Source organism: Tachypleus tridentatus, chromosome 1 (assembly GCF_004210375.1).
Source record: "Tachypleus tridentatus isolate NWPU-2018 chromosome 1, ASM421037v1, whole genome shotgun sequence".
NCBI lineage: Eukaryota > Metazoa > Arthropoda > Merostomata > Xiphosura > Limulidae > Tachypleus > Tachypleus tridentatus.
Genome location: NC_134825.1, coordinates 139,467,781 through 139,491,263, shown reverse-complemented (window position 1 = coordinate 139,491,263; position 23,483 = coordinate 139,467,781). Strand labels below are relative to the sequence as shown.

The window sequence follows — 23,483 nt, the reverse complement described above, 5'->3', positions numbered from 1 at the left end:
TTAGAAATACCAACACCTCACTTTCTAAAGTTCTATTTCTTTTGATTATCTATTAAATTTGATTATTTTATTATTATTTATGAATTTATTTATGTGAGAATGGTGAACAGAGGTTAAGACTGATAGCCAGTGTATCTCTACACAATGTGTGTCCTACTTCTAAAGTCACCTCCGAAACGTAGGATACGTTTTATATCCCACATTATAACCTGCACCCTGGGGATCATTTTGATTTGTGCAGCATTTTTTATTTTTGTTTGGGCTTGTTTTTATTAGCATATATATATATATACAACACATAAATCTGGATGTTTGTCTGTTTATCTCTTATCTAAGTACTCATAGGTCACTGGGCCAATCTCAATCAAATCTTGTGGTATGATAATAGTCTGGGACAAGGGGCATTTTACTGGGGATTCACAACCCCCTCAAACCTGTACTCCCATTATTGCTGTTATGTTATCTTTGATGTAAGTTAACATTAACTGCATTCTTAAATGGTGCCACATTGTTACATCAAAAACAAAAACAAAAATGAATTTCTCTTTACATAAAAAAGCACAAAAATCTGTTTGGCTACCTGTTTGTTTCTTATCTAACTTCTAGATTGCTGAGCCAATCTCAACCAAACCTTGTGGAATGATAGATTGAACAAAGGGGAATGGGAGTCACAATCCCTCCACTCCCATAATATGTTATTGAGAATTTATTATCTTTGACATACGTTAATATTAACTACATCTATATATAGTACCATGTTCTCACACCAAATAAAATAAACTTTATTAAATTTATGTTCCCCAGTGGAACAGCAGTAAGTCTTTGGATTTACAACAGTAAAATCAGGGATTTGATTCCTCTTGGTGGAGACAGCAGATAGCTAGCTCAATGAGAATTTGCTATAAGAAAACACACACATGTACATATTAAGTTTTCTCTAACATAAGATACATGTGTGTGTGTGGGGAGAGCATATAAACGTCTTACATATGGAGGAATGCAAGGAAAAAACGATCATCATTATTGCAACAATACATAACTTAGATGAAGTTGATATGACAACAGCTACCGTAAAGTTGATACGACGACAGCTACCGTAATATTGATACGACAACAGCTACCGTAATGTTGATACGACAACAGCTACCGTAATGTTGATACGACAACAGCTACCGTAATGTTGATACGACAACAGCTACCGTAATGTTGATACGATAACAGCTACCATAATGTTGACGTGACAACAGCTACCATAATGTTGATATGAAAAGCTGTTTTTTGTGTTATACCCATTTACCACTTTTACCCATGAACTTACAACTTCGTCCAATAAGACACTTCTAAGGCCAATAAAAGTCAATTAATTAATAATGTGAAACATTTTGACCACCACCTCTTTGTACAAAGTCACCCTGACTATATCAGTCTGTATCATGTTCTAAGGATATACATAGAGAGTTCTTAAATATTATACAAAACTTTTGGTGGAGTAACAATGAATATTGTAATAATATGTAACATCACAAATCAATTGTGTGACAAAAAGGATTCTTACATTATTTACCACAGTATCCATCTTCTCATTTTTATATGTTCATAACCTGTATAAAAGATGGGTACCTCAGCTTGTATTATGATAAAAGTAGAATGTGGTATTTGAGTTTTAGCCTATTAACCATTAAAGTTATATCTCCTTTCAACATAACAGTTTTATCTTAGCAAGAAAATTAGATCTCAGTAGAAAACTGTAACAAAATTTACAGAATTATTGAATATATTATTCAAAGCATTACTGATGAATTTGGTATACAAGAATATTATGTATTTTCTTTCTGCTTATTTTAATATGGTGTTTTTCAAAATGTGTCAGATTTATGAGTATGGCTGTAATACTGGACATTGTGCAAGGACTTTAATAACAGTGTTTTCCTATGGTAAGTAAGGTGGTATTTCTGAGGTTATGACTTCCTGTGTTTGAACGTAAAAAAAGTATTCATGTGGATAGAACTAGTTGTTTTGGATAAGTATGACATTACCTTAGAAGTAGGTAATACATGGGTTAAAAAGTCAGCCAGACAGAAGTTACCCCTGATACAGTAAAACAATGATCTGCTATTTCTTGTAAACTCAGTTGTTCATGGAATGCAGAAGTACACAATGTAAATATTTTGATGAATCTCCTGTTATTGAGTGGACCTATACCATTGTTCTAAGGAACACAAGTTTACGATGAAAATATTCCACATTTGTGGACTTAGCAACCACATGTAACAAGAACTGTAGTAGACAAATTTCTTGATAAAGTTGGAACTTTTTGACTCTCTGGTTTTTTGGTTATATCCAGGTTAAAACTAATTGATGTAAACAGTTACTTTCTTATTTGTGCTTTACTAACAGAAAAAAAAGTGAATACAAAGTATTTTCATTTAAGAATAAGAAATAAACTTACTTTACTCTCATTGATGTCGAACCATCATGTTTGGCAATAGCTTTTAAATAGTCCCAGGATGCCTTGCATTCAGTTTCCATTTTAGTAAGATTTCTAGCCACCTCATCATAATCAACCTAATGATTACAGCAAAATAAAAATGCATTTCTCCTCCATCATACTGGTAGGTGAACATGAATTCATGATGTTACTTGTTTTAAAGCCTGCATAAAATTACTCTTATCTTTTATGCACCAACTATTTGTGTATGTGTAAGTATATATGTGAATACCTCTTCCCTGAAATCATGATAAATTTCTAAAAACAAGTTACATAAAGTAGATATAGTACGAGCCCAGTGCTAAAAATCATCATAAATTAATCAGTATTAACAAACAAGATACAGGTGATGATACTTTGTTTCCAATTTACTAAATATTTAATCTATTTATAAATCATTAGAGGTGAATAAAATTTGTAAATAATTATACTATCTTTCATTAAGTTGTTAATCTATCTAGCTTGAAGCACATGTATAAAAACTAATAGAGGCCATTTGGTGTTTGTGTTATTTCTTATTGCATTTATTTATCTATAAAGGGTCTGGCATAGCCAAGTTGTTACGGTGCTCAACTCGCAATCTGAGGGTCACAGGTTTAAATCCCCATCCCACCAAACATGCTTGCTGCTTTCAGTAGTGGGTGTGTTATAATGTGATGATCATTCCTACTGTCCATTGGTGAAAGAGTTGAAGGTAAGTGGTAACGACTAGCTGTCTTCCCTCTAGGCTTTCATTCCTAAATTAGGAATGACTAGTGTAGTTTTGCATACAATCAAAAACAAACACACAAATTATACATAAAATGTTCTGTACTGAAAGAAGATTTTTATTTCTAAGACAAACCTTCATTATGAGTATGAATTTTAAAAAGTGGTAAAAAGTATAGACTTTTCTGCTGGTAAATAATGTTTTAATAAAACTACATCAGTAAAAAAGTACACAGCCAATTACACAGTAGCCAAATTCTGTGTCTACTTTTTCAAGTTTTTTATCTTATAGTAACAAATGTTGGTTATCTAGTTATCTTTCCAAAGTTTCATACTTGTTAGACAAACAATGCAGCTCAAGTAACAATGACCAACATCACAAGCCTGCATATCATATTATGAAGTTGCATCATTTAGTTTTAGAAAGTAAATATATAATTTCTCTTTACAATATTAATGAAAAATCACTAAATTAATTTCACATTATAAAAACATTTTGAAGACCAGTTTTAGAAATTAGTAAATGCAAGCGTAGTTTAAGAAATGCACTGTTGAAGAAGATAGTAGCAAGATATGACATAACAGTTGGCAATAAACATAAAATACACTCATAAATCTAGTCATTAGGTCTCATAACGGAGTTTGGCCTGGTATTCAACTTACAATTTGAGGGTCGCACGTTCAAATCCCTTTAATACCAAATATGCTTACCATATCGGCAGTTGGGGTGTTATTGAGTGACAGTCAGTCCCACTATTCACTGGTAAAAGAGTAGTTAAAGGGTTGGTAGTGGGCGATATTGACTAGGTGCTTTTCCTCTGGACTGTCCTTGTTTTATTAGAAATGGCTGGTACAGATAGCCCTCATGTAGATCTGGGGCAAAGTTCAAAACAAACAAACTTAACATGGTTTCACTAACAAAAGAAATATGGATACCTTTGATGATCTAGTAACTGCACCCATTTCAGAGTAAAGATCAGATGCCATGGGATATTTTTCCATGACCATGTGACACAGATGATGTAGGAGTGAGTGTTTATGTACTGTGTCTTTAACTTCTGGTACTTTGGCTAGATAATCCACTTGAAAACCTTTTACCTTGAGAGCAAAAAAAAAAAGTTCAAGTTCAAACCTATATCATTTTAGCAGTCAAATAAGCATCTTCATATATTGCAATTTTAAAATGTTTTATTCAGTAATGCTGGTTTACAAGAATTGAAAAGCAAAAATAACGTCACAGTAAGAAGTAGAAAATTACTTTAAGAACTTCAATATATTTTTAATACACATAACAAAAACATTAAAAACAATTAATATATACAATGAAAGTTTTTTGTATTGTGTGCTGTTGTTTCATATGGTTGAAAATAAAGTAATTTGCAATTACATTTTTTCAGATGTAAAATTACAGTAACACGTAATTCTTTATAATACAATACGTACAGTAATGACTGTTTATATAATATTTTAAATTAAAACTACAGCATGTGACACATGAAATACCAAACTTCCAACAAATTTCAAAATTTCTGATAGAAGGATTGGGTTAATTTCCTTACTTCAACTCCATTAAGAAAGTTTCCAATTGCAAGGAGTGTTGACAATACAATTTTGAAAGTACTATTGGTTTCTATTTCAACTACTGCTTGCTTGAGATCCATAAGAGGTTCTGCTACTTCCTATTACATAAAGTAACTAATTAATTTAAAATGTCAAATTTTGTCTCTAAATGCTATATAGCTATTCTAATAACTGAAATTATATGAAAAAAAGTTTAACATAGTTTTACCTCTATGTAGCTTTTCAAATCCCTGAAAATATAGTATATATAGAATAGTTAGATTACTAAATTCATAACTTGTTTCTAGCTGCAGCAAACTGCAGATTTCATTAACACGGTACTGGTTTATATTCACATCAAGTTAATACACAAAACATTAAAAGCACACAAGTGAAATATTTTCCTATCTTAGAGGCTTTATTAATTTATATGTCACCAATTGCACTAATGAAAAAAATAAGAAAAAAGTTAATTGTACACACTCATGTCAGGTTTTTCAAATTCACCTGTGTTAACAACCACAGTTAAAAGGTGTTTATGCTAGAAAGCATTCTGTGTGTGCGTGTGACAATCAGCCATATCTGAATATTTTTGTGAATCATTTCTCTTAGTTTCTGCAAGCATGTTTGAAAAATGATTAGTATTAGTTTGTGATTACAGACAGAGTAGTGAAGAAGATAGACAAAGAGCACATTATCCTAGTGAATTCTGATTAAGAAGTTAGCGCATAGGATTAAAAACAAAAGAAGTAATGGTTCTCAAACGAGACCAGAACTTGAGCACTTTTGAAGTATTTGAAAGTGCTTGAGTTTTGGGTCTCATTTGAAAAACATTATTTTAGTGAATAATTAACTTCCAACCCTTGTTGTACTATAGATTTACATAAATTCAATCATTAAGATTAGTTTTGGTATGCCTTTACTCTAATAATAAATCTAATTATCAATGAATTTCAAAATAAATAATTCAAATAAAAAATGTTCATAAAGTATTAGAAATTACAATTTTGGAGAAGGTAATGGTGTTATATACACGTACCTTTTCTAACATTTCATAATCAATTCTAAAAGCCCACAGCCTAAGCCTTGCTTCTAACTCACTAATTGAGGAAAGGGTGAGTAAGAACTGTTCAGCAGTTCCTAGAGGCACATCTGGGTTATTCATCTGAGCTTCCATTATCTTGTTCTTTTCGTCTTCTGTTGGCATCATTGTGGTGAGAATTTTCTGTAAAAAATAAAACATCCCTTCACTTTCATTGCTAAGTCAATCACAAAATGTTAAGCTGAGCCAAGTAAAAATATTAAACTGTTAGCTTGTAGCCAAAATGAAAATAATAATATGAAGTTATTCATCTTTAAGGTAACACTGACCATAGAAACTTGACAAACTTACATTCTGAGGAAACACTGTTAAAACACTTCTTGTAACCTTCAGTCACTTCAATGTCATAAGCATAATTAATGTGTCAGGGATATAGAAATATATATCATAGCACCATAACTTTACTTAGGAATAATAAAAACATGAAAATTCATACACATGCTCATTGTGACCATCCTAATACCTTGAACTAAAAACTTAAAATCAAAAGCCAGTATTGGTATGAAATTTAGCACACTTATTTATATTACAATCTTTCACAGTTTGATTTTTGTTTAAATTCAAAAATCTTTACTAATGAATATAATATTATTCAAGTTGCAGAAAATGTGTGAAGTTTTCAATTGAAGCTACAAAGATGTTCACAAAGAACGTGTATAAATTTTCACGTTTTTATCATCTCTAAGTTTATGTTAGGTATTTTTCTATACTTGCCACATTAGTTACATGTGATTAAGAGTGTAATTACAGAGTACAGGGTCAGTGCTACCTTAATGCTGACGGGAGTAATGAAGTCATAGTTATGCAAGAATAAACAAAAGTAAATCCCAGTAAAAACTATTTAAATTCAAAGTTATGCATTGCAACTTCAAGGATTTCTAATACCTACTGCTGCAAATAATTTAATAAACAAATATAATGCTTACAGTAATATAATTAACAAGTATTGATGTGCCAAAGAGTTAAATGTCACTTAGGTAAAATATTGCATTTATTTCACCAATGACAACTTACTTTTTAATAGTGAAGTTACGATGGAATTTCAATATAATTTATTTACTAAATACATAAAACAAAAGTGAGAAAAATAATATTAATATTTATGAAAATTAAACCTTTTTATAAAATTGTGTACTAAAAATACCAGAGAAAGCAAGATAATACATTTTTATCAGATAAAAGTTTAAATGCTACGTGGGTAACTAAATATGAATTGTCAGAAATGAAGAGAAAATAGAAAGAGTAATATTTATCACAAAAAGAATTTTTCAAATGAAGAAGGAAATATTAGAGAAAAAATTAACAATTAAATAAACATATCAATGTATATGTAAAACTAGAATTAAACTGTATAATATAAAATAGAATATAATATTTAATATCGTGGACAAATCTTTGTGGTTAATTAGTTTAATGGGTTCTGGAGATTATATTTAAAACTTAAAAAGAAAGTTATGTATTGATGGCTGATATCCTATGTATCCCGAAAGAATGTGCTACTGGAGTTTCTTTAGTAATATTTCCTTTAAAATGTCTCTGAAATGTTCCTTTATTATATTTCATTCCAACAACATGCACTAAAATTCAATACATCCCATTCTAAGCAAAGCTAATTTATAAACTGAAGTGTCATTGAAAAACTTATTATTAGTTGAAAGAGTTCAAGGAACTATTTGGTTTCATTTTTCAAATACTTTTGTTGTCAAACAATTATTATAGATAGAGTTTTCATGATCCCTACCCTTTCATGGGTAATAAATTTCAGTTGAGATGCAGCTAAGTCTACAGAGAGTTCCAAATGCTAAGCCTGAACATCCTACCTCTATTCCTTCCCTGTTCATGATTGTGCTGTCCATCTTTAAGATGGCTGTCTTGATGGTTCTTGGTGGAGGTAGTTTGGTCATTCCTATATTAATAGCATTTGATCTCTTTGGATCTAGGACTACTACTTCATTTTTCTTACCATCTTGATTTTTCTGTATGAAAAAATATTATCTATTAGTAAAATTAAGAAATAATTCAATTATAATGTTAACCTATAAAACTACTTTTTACAAAAAAATGTTCTCAAGTTTCATTGTTATAAGTTAACAAACAGATACTAATCACACATAGACCATGTTTTTAAAATTGTATTTATTTTTTTTAAATTTGTGTTAAGATTATGTAGCTCTAAATATTATATAGTGTTAATATTCTAAGTTAATTGTAAAATGTAAAGGATAGATTTTTGAAGAATATAACTGGATTGTATTTGAATAAAAAGGGAATTTGCAACTTCGGATGCAACTGTGTGTGGTTTTCATAAATGAAAAAGTATCTGTATTCTTTATGTTAAATTTATATTCAAATTGACCATATGCCTCTAATATATGTCTGGAAAACTTAATGTGATGTAATAATCTTATGTTTTTAAATTTAAAGAAATGAAAATCTATGTTAACATACACATGAAGAATACATGAATAATACTGTACTTTCACCATTGGCTTGAAAATACAGAATTACAATTGAAAGATATAGACATTTACAATAAGTTAAATCTGTTGAATCTTCCCATTTATCTCGTTTTACACTTTTTGTGAAGAACAAACAAAACTGTGTTGTTCAACATGTAATGTATGATCCATGGACAAAGTGAGCACTTGATAAGCCACAATATTAATGAAATGCAGTGCATACATAATTGTTCTGATATAATACATATTTAATATTTTTTACTTCATTGTTAACCATTTTATAACTGTCATTAATTCTAAGATTTTCTTTAAATAGCAAGATATTTATCAAATTAATTTTGATGGTCGTTAAATCGAACTGCTTAAGTGTATCTAAGAAATCAGGGTTTGTCAAAGTGTAATTAGCAAATATTTATCAAGTTATAAGCCAAAGTATATAGGAGTGATAGTTTAGAAACATTCACCCACATTCTAGAGAAAACTCTTTAACATACTTGTAAGATCAAAAGCAATAAAAATTAATTGACTTATCTGTTCAGATCTACTGAATACATGCAGTTTTCTCATCTATTCTGTTAGAAAACTTTAACATAAGCACGTTTCCTTGACACTTCAGTTTTTGATTAAGTACTTCATGATTACTACTTATCACAACTTAGTCTTTATATTCATTTTAATTATTTTCTAACAGGTTCAAAGTTTATTTGGTGAACCCAATAACAATTTGGAAATGTTTTATGAATTAGAAGAACATCAAAAGAAAGTTACTGTAAAGCACTGTTTTAATACTGTAACTTATCAAAAAAGTAACTTACAATACTGGTTAAACAACACATCAAGAATAATAGTTAATCACAACAGATGGGAAAGAACAGTTAGATTTAACTGTTCTTGTGCCTAACTTGGGCTGAAATGTGTGTGTCACGTTTAATTTACTGCTTATGCTTTATCGAAACATTTCAGTGACAAGGTTAGCCTACGTTTTTTATGTTGCTTTGGAGTTGTTTATTCATTTTGTCTTTTAGCTCTTGAACGAAACAAAAAGTGGTTCATCATTAAACTTGTATAACTTTTTACTTGTAGTGATCATGTTAATTACTGTAATCTTAGTGTTTTACATTGCTGTTTAATGAAGAGTTTATAAATCATTGGCACAACAAGCAGTCACTTATTGTTAGTAAATTCTTGCAGTACTTGATGTAGAGCATGATTTTATCCTGAAGTAAGTGTTTCCCTCCTTCAAACAACTGCACATCTAATAGTTCAGTCAATATTTTTCTGTTGGATAGGTTTATATATATATTTAAATGACTTCAAAATTTAGACACTGATTTAAATATGAATATATATACTTGTACACATGTATGTAGTTTGAAAACATAAAAAATAACATTGCCAAAAGAAGAAATTTTCAAATGTTGTGGATTTGCCATATCTAGGGATATGGGAAAATGCTCTCCATAAAAAAGTTTTGTAAACAGAATGCCATGATATTGTATCTTGACGATGACCGAAGAAGGTCGAAACGTTGTTCGCTCTTCTATGTAAAATATTTTCTCAACCCAAACGAGCTGTTTTTGCATATAAATTTCCCACAAGGGATGTTCAGAAAGGAACAGGAATTTCCTAAACATTAAATATGAGCAAGTTACAGATGACAAAAAGGTCAGGTTAATAGGTAAATACTTCTACACAAGATGATCTTGTGCAACACAATAATGTCATATCTCATTGATTGTAAGACACTATCAGATATTTAACTGATATCCTTAAAACACTGGACATTTGTAACACCACACCAGAATGATGGAGGAAGTGAATTTTACTTAGAGGTAAATGTTTAGTTTATAATATCTTAAAAAAATGTTTTATATACGTTGCTTACAATTTGATGTAACTGGCATATTGTTTTTCTTTTCTGAACATACTCCACAGATACATTTTAAAATACAAGAAACAGAACCTGACTTATAGTTAAAGCCCATTATGTTATTAATTTAATATTACTATACATATCTTAAAATACTATAATTTATTTTACTGTTGGTTTGTAAACCTATTTGTAGGTTATTTTTTAAAGACATATTTGTCTTTGATTTTTAAAATATAACAACAACATATTCCTTAACTAAGTTTCAAAGTAGATACCTAATTTAGTTTCAGGCAAAACTTTTTATATTATTGTTTATTTGCAAGTATACATTTCAAAAGAAAAATCAAATTTAAAAGTTTGGGAATGACTTGAATAGGTAATGAAGAAAACTTTACTATAAATGTACATTTTGATAAGATTATGTCATTATGCTAAAAATATGAAATATATATATATTATGGATTTTGAATTTTTATTTCTGAAAATTCAGTCTACCTATTTTATTTGTTGTTATCAGACTAAATATGATCCATGGAAAAATAAGTCACCTGAATATTTATAGTACAGGTTGTGTGTGTTTTAGCAAAGCCACATTAGGCTATATACAGTGTATTCCACAGGAAACTAAACCCAATTTGTCAGTTTGTAGATTTGCCACTCTCCCAATGGGCTAATACAGTAAAATACTCACAACACTCACATATTATGGCTAAAGTTGTTGGAATAAATTAGGCAAGTACAGTATGTGAAAATCAGTAACACAACAGTTGAATGTAAGAAATACTAAACTTTCAGAAAATTTTTCAAAGAAATTGTCTTACATTTTTCTGTCTTCCTTTTATTAATTTTAAGATAACAATGTGTATTTTTTCTGTTTTAACTATATAAAAGAAAATTAATACAATTATTATATAAAACTGAAGATCTTCCTGGTAAAATGTGGAACAGGAACAAACCCAAATAACTATTATTAACAATATAGTTATAAATTTAATTGTAATTGAATCACAATTCAAGGAAAACACCTATTCTATAAAATATTTTGTGTTTCTACATATCAAAAGAAAAATTCAAAACAAGTTCAAAATCTTTCATTACTTAAATAGAATCACTCAATTCTTTCATGCTCATATACTTTAAACTTTAAAACTGTAATATTTGTATATTTTTATAATTTCTGAATATGAGCTTATATTGTTTCTTTACCATTTTTTTTTAAATTAAAAGCTTAAGTAACAGGTAAAAATTTAAACAACTGTACTCTTGTAGTTCATAACACTTTTAAATATAGTAAACCTTTTGTATATTAAAAATTATTATAACTGTACATTTAAGCTTACCTCCTGAACAGATAGAATGCAGGTCAAGTCATAAATCAGTCACATAAACAGCAGCAACAGCAAGAGAAGAAAATGTTTAATTAGAAGCAAATCTATCATGCAGCACTTGTACAATTTAGAATTTTAATGAATAATAAAATTAGCTCTAATACATGCACTGAAAATAAAACCAAACACCAGTTGCAAGTTAAACAATTATTATTCAATTTACTTGGATAAAAATGTTAGCCATGCATTTGTTAATTTCAATTATGCCGAGATATAAATTAAATCACACTTGCAATTAGTTTTCTGGCATGTATAAACTTTAATTTATAAATTTTACCAATTTGAATAAAAATTTATAAAGAATGGTTTGAATCATTATGAAAATAAGGATAAAGATACTAAAGTAAATGTTAAAGTAAATGAATGTTCTGTTTTTATAAATGGTTGAAATAATCATAATAAATACACCACAGTTTTCTAATTTGGAGGATTTTGAAAAGTTATAAACAAATTACTTAGTTTAAAAGCTAATTACATATAAACATAAGTTTCTAGAAACTTAATTATTGCTAATGAGAGTTTCTGTACATTAAATATTTGTCATATTTTAAACTAACTTGCACAATAATGATCTGAAGTTTATACAGAATAAACAAACATATAAATATTTGTATTAAGAAGTTATTCACAAAGAATCATTAATTTCTTTTTTCATTTCTGAATAATTTCATTTTAAGGTAATCTTTTTAATACAAGAAACACCACAAATTACTATAGCTTTCGACATCAGTGCAAATTTACATTGAAAATTATTATACAAGCTATCGAGAAAACATTATAAAAATGGTAAAACAAAAGCACAAACAATAACTGAATTATTTTTAAGGGGCACCAACATAAGGTGAAAAATGAAGAAAACAACTGAGATTAAGCTTAGCAAGTTAGAAAGCAGTGGTCAGTTGTGAGATGTTTGTGTCTAGGATGATTCAATCTATTTTTTTAGTTGTAAAATAATGCTCCTGTGTACAGATTTAAATTAAATATTTTGTGAAATCTAATATATTGTGAGTTTTCTTTTTAAACTCAAATTTATAATTTTAATTCAGAACCTAATACAATTTCATGAAACATAGAAATTAAATAATTAAGTACAGAATTGTAAAGGGGGAAAAAAAAAGTGAAATCACAAAAGAAGAGTGCTTGAGCATTTGGTCAGTTAACAGATTGTTTCTACTGGAGGAAGATGACCATTGTTCATCACTGATATAGTGGTAATGCGTTTTTTTTTCAATCTATATGGTATTTATTCAATCAGAAAAATAATTTTATGTATATTCTTACCTTTTTTTGTTGAACACAGGAACAGAAGTCTATCAGAATAATAACTAAAATGTGGGTAGCAAATTAAGCTATGGGAAGCAATTTCTTACCCAGTTTATTATTTCCTTTGCTCTGCTTTCAAAGAGATGCTCTAATTTTTGTATATCTACTGCTGCAGGATTTAATTCATCCCATATTGTTTTTTTCTTTGATAATCTTTTTATTAGCATTGGGTCAGTATTCACTTCTTTCCAGAAGAGCTTTACAGTTTTCTTATTCTTAGGAGTTGTTTTTTGTTGTTCTTGTTGTTGCTGCTGTCTCTGTTGCTGTGCTTGCTTAGACCAAGGTGGTGCTTGTGGGGCTTGGAACCCAAATCTGGGCCCTCCCATAAAGGGAGGAGGTGGAGGTTGTGGACGACCACTCTGATTAGGGGGTGGAGGAGGGGGTGGCATGCCAAGAGGAGGAGGTAGTGGTGGAGGTACCATGCCCATAGGAGGTGGAGGAGGTACTCCACCCATTGGGATTGTTGCTGGGGGTTGTAAGATATTAACATCATCTTCATCCTTCAAGTCTGTGAAGTCTAAGTCATTAATTAAAAGTGGTTTGTTGATTGTCTTGACTAACTGATCCCACTGAATGCCACTCTCAGACTTCCGGAGATCAGAAATTGAAGAACTGTTTTTTTGAGGTACTAAAGTAGTCGACCGATTTTCTGGACGGGTACTAGCAGCAAGACCTTCCTTTGCCCGACTTATAATGCCACTCGAATCACCAAGTCTAGAGCGATTATCTGATAGAGGTCGAACGTTAGTGTCTTGTTTTTCTTTAAATTTTTCTTGCATATTATGCACACTTCTCTCTTTAACTAGCTGTGGCTTTGCAGGTCCTTCCTCTTTTTTCATAAAAGATGGAGGATGAGAAGCCTGACTGACAGGAGAAATGGGAGAAGTTACAGGAGTCACTGACTTGCTATCTTCCTCTTGGCTTTTCCCATACATCATTGATAACATCCAAGATTTCTTATTAGTATCACTTCTTGTGTATGGAGTAGGCCCATGTTTCTGTTGGGGAATATCAGAAATACTATTCTGCTTTGCTAACTGAGCAGGAGTTTTTTGTTCTTGTTGCTTCTTAGATTCTTCTCTTGAGTGCATTCGCAAAAGCTGGTGATTTTTCCGATTTTCATCTTCTATTCGATTTTCAAAGCGAGACCTCTGACGTTCAACTAAAGAAGCTTTAAAAAAAGATAGAAATACATAACTGACTAACTAACATAGTGTTTACAAATCTCTTTGTTTTATAAATAATAATAAACCACTAGAATTAGAACTGAAGGAAGTACCAACAATATATTTTTTTAGATTTTAAAATCACAATTTATTTTCCAGTTTAATCAACATAGAATTAGCCATAAACATCTACAGAATGTACATTCACAGACTGTAAGCTATTTAAAGGTATATTTATTTAAAGTGTTAAAGATCACTCAGTTCAAAGTCATTCTACAACTGTAAAGTAACTTAAAACACATGATTATTTTGTGTTATTCAAAAACCACATTATACATTAACAGGCTTTATTTCAATTAGAATACATTTATTTCAATACAAATTTATATTAAAAATATAAAATTCTTAGATGATTATCAGACTCAACAAGATATACTTACGCTTCTCAGTTTTTCCAGTGGGTTTTTCTATGCTTCCAACTGAATCTATGCTGCCTGTTGAAGACACACTGTCTGTACGTTGATATACGACTCCCTTACTGTTCTCTTCTTGCTCTTTAATAAGGGAACGGTTACGAGCATCACGTTCTCTTCTTCTTCTTAATGCAGGAGTTATTCCGTTTACATCTGCAGTAAAGGTTATACATAGAACAGTCTAAAGTCTCAGGTTATAGCATCCAAAATATAAAAAAAAAGGACACATATATATTATTTCTGTAGAAGTCTCTCATATACGAAGTTGTGGCTCTGTTTACACATTAATTCATGACTCAACAAACAGAATTCCAGTACAACAAAATGGAATAAGAAAGGAAGTCTACTCTGTGCTAATTTGTTGGTAGTATGACAGAAAATGTTGACAAAAGAACAAATTTTCTTTACTTATTAGTTTTCTGTTCTACCATCAGCAAGTCATATGTAACATAAGGTGAAATGTGTATTTTGTTATATTGAGCTCACTAATACTGTACAAATTAAAACTGTTCATACTTAGAATAAAAATATAATCATCAGATATGTTTAACTATACGAGTTAAATCATTCCTCATGTTTCAAGACAGGATAGAGCCGAGTTAAATGGATAACGTGTGCACCCTTGATTCACAAAATGTCACATTAGTTATTTGCTGAATTTTCTTTGGAAGTACATTTGATCATACTTATGGAAAAACTGGATATATTATAAAAAAAGTAACTCCCTCAAACTCTGTTCTATTTTCTGTGTACTGTATTCAGTTTAATATCACCATGAATATGATACTTCACAATCTGCATAAATAATTTAAAATTAGTAATTATTATTATGAATATTTCTGTGTAAGTCCTGTGAATTTGTTTTAGGCTATAATGTAGTCTTTGAGAACTCAGAATTTTATTCAATACATTTATAACTAATAATATTTGCAATCTTTAATCCATGTTTTCAGGCATTTTCTTTGTATGCATACTTTTACAACACTATATTATAAATCATTCCATGTTTAATTTTAATCTATTGACCACACAAATTGTTCATTTATGGGTTAATGACAAGCAAAACTATTCTTGAAAGAGTTCTTGGAGAAATAAGTTCAGCTGTTGCTTTTAGAAGTGTGGTATTCAAATATTACATGTCTTACCAATCATGGTTATGGTGAGACCTCCTGGAGCAGTCAGTTTAGTGAACTGCAGAGATTTGCACCCAGAGCTTCCAAAGATCCTCACTGAAAACAGCTAAAGATGTGCTAAAGATATGTTCATCCACCTTACCTTTTCCCGGCAGCATGGTTTTCTACCATGGCCTAAAAATGATGTACCATTTACAAGCCAGGATCCTTTTAATGTTAGAGAAAAATTATTAAAATTTTAATCCAAACAGCCTTTTGTTTAAACAGTCTTAGAAGTGACATCATTGCCATGACAATATGTCACTTGGGTGACCTAAAATGAGAATTTAATATTTAGTTGATTGTAAGAAGTGCTGTTTACAGAGAGGACTTCATGCTAATGCTAACACTAGCTTCACAGTCATTCACAGAGCGACATACATATGATAGGCTGTCTTTGCTAAAACCTCCCATTATGCTTCTGTTATTTATGGGTTCAACAGAGGAAGATTTAGATTACTTCATTAAGGGGTTTTACCAGATAGTTACATGGAATTCTGTGACATAGAAACAAATATGCAACATTATCTGCTTAGTTTGCATGGCCAAATGCTGGATGTCTGAAACTTGAACAACTCTGTAGCTGAGAAACTACTGTCACAGAATTATGCCAATGATTTGATCTTGTAATGCAGGCAATCTAGAATATTTTCAAAGCTGACCTCTAAGTAAATGCAAAAAAAGCAAATTCAGCTACTGCTTATAGCCAAAATAATTTCATAGAACACATGAAAAATTTCATAACACCTTCTGTCAAGAATATTTTGAAAATTACGTTCAACATTGTGTATATTATGGAAAACAAAAACTTCAACATACTGTAATCTTGACTTCTGTTCACTTGAGTATCTAGAAAAAATGAACCTTCCTACAAAAAAATTGGTTGGGCTCCCTACATTTATTTCCCTATAACTGTAAGCTATAATTCTGACTGACTAGGGTCCCCTGGTAGCTTGCCTTCCCTGCAACAATTGTGGTGGCTGCAAAGGTATACTTATGCCACTGTTCCTGTTCTTTACATATATTAATGCTACTTTAACATTCCTTAATGATTTATAAAGGGAATATTGCAAGAGAAAATATTTTCAAGTAATTCATATTTATGTCACATACTAGTTAGATGCATTAAAACTGTTGTTTGTTCAAATACAGGCAACACTTCACCATTCAATTTCATGAGTCATGTATAAAAATGTTATCCTGATTCTGGACTGAAGCAAAACAAGCAAAAACTTGAAACATTTTTCAAACAGGTTTAATTCTTATAATTAAATATAACTAAAATTTTATTTATATTTACATTTGTTCCAATCTGTGTGCTTAATGGAGGTGTTAGCTTTGTTTTTCTTTACTTCCCACATCCTCATGTAAACATAAACAATCATTGTGTTGTGTTTATATGCTTTTAAGTACTTATTGCAATGTTTTTAAGGATGTAGTTTATTTTTAAGTTATCAAGTCACAATTGTTATTAGATATGCTCTCTTTGTGTCTAGCTGTAAGAACAATGGAAACCGATAAGAGCCAAAAAATAAGGTTAAAATATGTGAAAAAAACTGTAACTATATATTTTTTTATCATGATACAAAAACAAAATTATTCCTTTTGTTGTAGTAATACACTTGTGTGTGTGCACTAATTTTTGTAATTGTCCCATGGGTGAGTTAGCAATTTACTGATTATCTTCTTCACTGGATTACATGCTGAGTTAAATATTGTGTTGATGAGCTAAGCAATAATGCAAGAACCAAGGCCTTGTGTGATAACAGTACCATTCCAGATTGGACTCAGTTTTCAAATGTTTAATCATTTTAGATTAAGATTACTAATCAAATCTATTAATTGGCATGGATTTTCTTCTTTATGATTTTAGAAATATGCAGATATCGAGAAACAGATGAATTTGCTTGGTTATATATCTGGAAACTTTCAATATGTAGATACAGAACAACAAATGGATATGCTAAGTTACATGTATAGAAACTTTCAATAAGATCTTGAAGATGACATGGATAAAAACCTGAGAACATTATTTCTGTTGTTACACTATGGATAAAAGCAATAAATAAATTACCAGAACCTACATCAAACTAATAGACATTGCTGAGGTTGCAGAATAAACGTTGTCTTCCAGTGATACAGCAGTAATTCTGAAGCACACTAGAAAAAGTGCTAAAACTAAAAGTGCTAGAAACCAAGTTTTGATAGTTATAATAGACACAGCAATGAGAGTCCATTTTGTAGTTTTGTGCTTAACTAGAAACAAACTAATCTACAAGTCTGCAAGGTATGGCTTGTCATGGAGACCTTTTCTTTCACAACAGATTAAACTCCACTTAATAGTTTTCTTTGGAAGATATTTAGGTCAGTAAAATTACCTCAACCAGCCACATCAGAAATTATTCAAATTGTGTATCAGAATAAACATCCAGGAAAGCCATAATCTGTTTCATTTCCCATGAATAACATAAGTTCCAGTCACTTCTTGTCAAGGTTTTAACAAACTATGGGTATTACAATTGTGTCTCAAACTCTAAAATAATTCTCTTTTCTTGTAAAACCTTCACTTAGGTTAATTCAATTACTTTAGAATCATACTGACCAGAGGAACTAGTTTTTCTCTACTTTTATCACAATAGTACCAGTAAATAATTCACTTACATTAGTTATTGGGCTACTTGAATCTTAAGTAATTGTCTCCATTTCATTAAAGTCCACACAGATGGGTTCAGTTACTTTAGAACACCCTCTGACAAGACAAATTATTAAACTTTGAAACTCACTTTAAGATATCACCTGTTACAGCTAATCACTCAGATATGCTAGTTTCATATTTTCTAAATTTTTCTTCTGACTGAACTTTACTTACACTCTCACTTTGTACTTCTTCGTAACTCACACTCTCACTTTGTTGTTCTTGATAACTTACACTCGTGAGTCTCTTATATAAATACCTTATTCACTGAGGCTTAAAAAAATAGTAAAGATTTGATTAACATGACATCAGTAATGTTAGAAAAGCTTTAACAACAATGTAATTGAAAGCACAACATATGACTCATATCCTGTTATGTAACCAAACTTGTTCCAATTATCATCTTTAAAATGGTTACTTTTAACTCTCTTATTACAAAAACTAAAAATCTGAGAAACATTAACCCAAAATAAATTAAATAATAATGCCTTGCACTTATTTATCTCTGAAATTGTTTGCAATCAAGTGAGGCATGATGTGACACCCATCATTACAACTAATTAGCCACTTTGGTGGAACATGTAGTTGACCAACCAACACCAGAGAGGTTGCAGAATGTGACCTGTCTTTCAGTGTATTAAAATTTGGTGTATTTCACAGGAAACCGAGATTCCCAGGCAGCATTGGCTATTTTATTGCAAGCTTTAGATTACAAAATGTGCTTGAGATGTTGTATGCTCAGAATGCTGTCAGTTATATGTTTGAGGGAAGACAATCTCACATGCTATTAACAGCTTTAAGTGTACTTCTTGTGTGTTAAGTGCATTAAATCTCTTATCTTTTCTGCTATAAGGCTCTAAAAATACTGACTCTGGTGAATCAATAACTGAAAGTGACATGCTTGTACTAATGCCTCCTTTTGTATCCGATAAACCATACTGAATGTTAACAAAAGGTTAGTAAGGAATATTGACAATACTGATTTCAAGTGAGAAAGCTCCTCTTCTTAACAACATATTGGTGGGAAAATCTTCAACTAAGAAGTATGCAAGGTAGAAGCTCTCATGAGTTTTCAAGGAATAAAATGATAGGCTTAACAAATCAATGAAAGATCAGAGATGATCTACTTTATGAATGCAATACATGGATATGATGGAACCTGAAAGGTTTATAATATCTGTATTCACAGGTAAATTGTACTTTAATCTGCACAGTACATTTGAAATGTTATTACACTTTCCTGAATCTGGACATAAGATTTAACCAAGATGTATTGTGCATAAATTAAAACTGTGTTAACTTCTTTGTACTGCAGATATTTCAGAACTTCTTAATGTCCAAAGGTAAAACAAATTCATATAAAGGAAATTTGAAGTTCATGCTTGTAATATTATATGTGGCTGTTCTTAGCTAAGATAAATTAAGGTCATGAGGAATGCCTTCTTCAAGCATTTGGAGATACTCAGAGAGAACTGAATTATTTGGAAATGCTTAGAAAAAACTGAATTATTTGGAGCTTTTCAAAGAGAACTGAATTATTTGAAGAAATTCAGAGAGAACTGAACTCCAGGTATCTTTAAGTATTGCTCACACTGCCTCGTTTGATTTTCTTATCTTTTCTGATTTTCACCACTGAGATAATCTAACATGTTCAATAAAGTGGAGGCTTCAGTTCCATAGAGGTTATTCTAAGTATTCTATCTCTTTTGTTTTTGTCAAAATACTGTTTTACTACATTTGCTGTGTGTTTAGGATTGTTATCATGCTAGAAATGAAACTTCTTCCACTAAAATGTCCAGAAGAAATAGTATGTTGAACAAGTATTTATTATATTAGGCCAAATCTGAGACTCCAAATTACCACAGAAATCCTCAACTTCAGTTGTGGTTAAACATACCTATGTTGAAGGATATAAATAATATTCTGTAAACTCTTGATGTGAATATAATGGTGTCTATAGAGTTTTAAAAAATCTCAGACCTTTACTTATCAGATTAAAGAATTATTCTCCACATATTGTCTTTTTTTTTTTTTTAATGTAAGTCTCTTACATTTGTTACCTTTTCCAGAGAAGGTTTTATTTGAGTAATGCATTATTTTCAACTGTTAGATTTATTTCTCTTTCTGAATGAAGTAAATCTAATTAAGGTTTTTAGTGATTTGGTGAGTTTAGGTAGTCTTCCAGACCTGCTTTTGTTATTAGTGCTACCAGTTTTAATGTATCTTTTGAACTCCAATTGTAGATATTATAGTATGCCTTACTTTTTTGGGAACTTCTATCTTGGGACCATAATCCATATTTAAAAGTAGAATTGTCATGCTAGAATTACAGACTAAAGAAAGTTTTATCTACTTTCTACAAAAGGAAAAAATGGAAAAGAAAAAGTTTCTGTATTACTTTTACAGTGTGTGGAATGTTTTTTGATGTCTGACATCAGTATAATACTCAGAGCATGAAAAGCTGCATGTTTTAGTGGTCAGAAACATTATTTTCATCTCTAATATTCTCACATAATCACTCTTTAGAATTTATTCATGTCAAGTACATAATTTGGATGGTATATTTAAATAAGTGTTGAGTTGACATTGTTACTATATTTCGTCCTATACAGGAAACTGAACATATGTACATATATGTATGATGGTGAAGGATTACCTTAAATCAACAGTCTGTGATATATACGAGATCTCTCAAGAATGTTTATATGAGCAGCATATATGTACAAAAACCAAATTTAATAGCAGCTCAAATTATTCTTTTATGTTATGTCTTTAGGTACAGACATGGATGGGAAAATCTCTTGCATTCTGTCCTTAGGAAGATGGGAGCACTAACAAATACATCTCTGTCCAACTTACACTGACATACCACCTGCTTTGAGATGTTCACTGTAACTGCAAAACTGACTGGATAATCTGAGCTACTTCACTTAGAGCATGGAGCAATGAAGAATGTAAGAAGCTACAAGTAACATATTTGTTCTACAATCTAGTTTACAAATGTTTTCTGTGATAGCAATCAGTTCAATCATGAACATCTTTACTGAACTTTGTCTAAACATGAAGAGAACTTTACATATACATAAAACCTACATATATTTCTGTAAATAAATACTATGTAATGGATATTCCACGTTTCTGTCTTTGAAATATTGCAGAACCGTATTTGAGTTATCTCACCTGGTTGCTTAGGCTGGCTAGTACCATTTAATTGCAGTGAACCTCGGTTTGAGTCTGACTCTTTGAGTGACTCCTTATTTTCATTTCCTTCTCTATTGTTAAAAAAAAAATTCAAATAATCAAATGTTTTCATTAAAAAGAACAATATTCAAAGGTTTTTTTAGCAAAAAATAATTTTAATAAATAGAAATAAATATCTTATATAAATATATAACTGAGTAAAAAAAACACACACCTTTCCTTCCACTGGCTGAATGGTTCCTCGGGAGTTTTGTGGATGGAAGGACTATAGGGCTTGTTCGAACCTGATGATAGGAAATTACCTACAGAATGTCTTCGACTTTTTCTTCTATCATTGTCATCCAGATAAGATTTTCTGCTACGTGGAATTTGCCTGAAAGAAAACAAAAAATATCATTACCTAAACATAATCAAATGAAAACACCAATCAGATTTGTTGACTTTCAAATATTAGCTATGTTAACCAGAACCCATAACTCAAATATTAGTTCTGACAAATGGGTATAACTTTTTTAGTGGATAATATATTGTTTTTTAGTACATCAAACATGCATCAACAGAGGAAAGAACAACAGCCATACAATATACATTTGCAACAACATGTATATCTTTTTTCCAGAGTGTTACTGGTAATCATAAGTTTAGGGTATATGACTTAAGAAACAAAGACAGACAAATAATATAATAAAAATTATATTCCTGGTTTTTACTACATGAAGAAGCAATATAGAATATTTAAAAGTTAAGCTGAAACATGAAAGAAAGACATATCTGTAAACCAGGAACACTGTCTGTAACTGAATTTTGCACATAACTATTCAAGGCCTACATGCACTAATCATCCCTAATTTTGAAGTGATATGTGATTTATGTATTTGTACATTATCCCAATAAACAAATTAATACTATGTGAATTGTTTGTCATGTGTTACACCAAGGCCAAAAAAACTAGTTTTTAATTCATCAATGAAATGCTTGTTTCCTTTAATTTAAAACTTCAAATTTCTACTTGTCTTTCTGATGTAACTAACACAACAACTACAAAAGATGTTATACATTTCACATCTGTCCATTACTTCAATGTTATCTTTTACACTATTAATGATATTTACTGGGTATTTAACCAGTCATGATTTTATTTAACCAGTTATGTTTTTATTTAACCAGTCATGTTTTTATTTAACCAGTCATGTTTTTCATGGACACATTACCTATTTTTGTTGATAATAATGGCAAATGTACGCTTTCCTTGTTTTCATTATGTATTGTTTGTAGTTTGTTACATTCAGAAATCTGTAATTTATTACAATGTTTCTTATATATTCTATTTCTAATGTCACGTTTATAACCTCTATCAACTGTTATATATTCTAAATAATTCAATTCTAATAATAAATCTTCATTAAATGAAAAGACATTAACACTTCTATGAATAAAAAAAGGAAATTAGGACATTTTGTATTAATGAGTAATGTGTTCTTGCATGTGGCAGCAAGGCAATTGTGAATGACTTACTGTATATCATCTTTTTCTCGTTTTCTTACGCAAAAATCCAAACAACACTTTTTGATAAATTAGAAACTGGTGAATCAGCCTTGACAAAATGTAGCAGATTCTTCACTTAGTATTAATTAAAATGAAGTACAGACACTTAAAGAAGTCAAAAAATGAATGAAACATAAGAGAATCATTAGAAATTGCCAAGAACAAAATGATTTCAAATAGATTTAGGTCCCAGTGCCGCAGAAGTAAATTTTGGAAAATAGTTCTGTAAATAGTGATGTTGTGCAACATGTAAACTGAACATGTAGATTTACTTGAATCTATAAATGAAATTTCCTGTTTTTCTTGTCATCTGAAGACTGTGTAGCATGT

At 30.4% G+C, this 23,483-nt stretch overlaps 1 protein-coding gene and 1 long non-coding RNA gene across 6 annotated transcripts in view; one reads left to right on the top strand and one right to left on the bottom strand.

Annotated features, from left to right (window-relative positions):
• LOC143225499 (uncharacterized) overlaps nt 1–21,578 on the top strand; it is a 38,430-nt gene extending 16,852 nt beyond the window's left edge. For both annotated transcript variants that reach the window (XR_013013881.1, XR_013013882.1), the window contains exons 2-3: nt 3,029–3,182; nt 21,184–21,578. This is a non-coding gene — a long non-coding RNA (uncharacterized LOC143225499). The remainder of the gene's footprint in view (nt 1–3,028; nt 3,183–21,183) is intronic.
• Nucleotides 1–23,483, bottom strand: part of LOC143225492 (FH1/FH2 domain-containing protein 3-like) — a 120,389-nt gene that overhangs the window by 14,099 nt on the left and 82,807 nt on the right. For 2 of the 4 annotated variants that reach the window (XM_076455015.1, XM_076454995.1), the window contains 9 exons: nt 21,823–21,981; nt 21,588–21,679; nt 14,508–14,693; nt 12,949–14,072; nt 7,679–7,834; nt 5,796–5,981; nt 4,756–4,875; nt 4,133–4,294; nt 2,450–2,565 (listed from right to left, as the gene is read on the bottom strand). In XM_076455015.1, coding sequence (XP_076311130.1) covers nt 2,450–2,565; nt 4,133–4,294; nt 4,756–4,875; nt 5,796–5,981; nt 7,679–7,834; nt 12,949–14,072; nt 14,508–14,693; nt 21,588–21,679; nt 21,823–21,981 — 2,301 coding nt within the window. Of the gene's footprint in view, nt 1–2,449; nt 2,566–2,619; nt 3,226–4,132; nt 4,295–4,755; nt 4,876–5,795; nt 5,982–7,678; nt 7,837–12,947; nt 14,073–14,507; nt 14,694–21,587; nt 21,680–21,822; nt 21,982–23,483 lie in introns of those variants that run through there. The other 2 variants (XM_076455005.1, XM_076455025.1) reach the window with 2 other exon arrangements.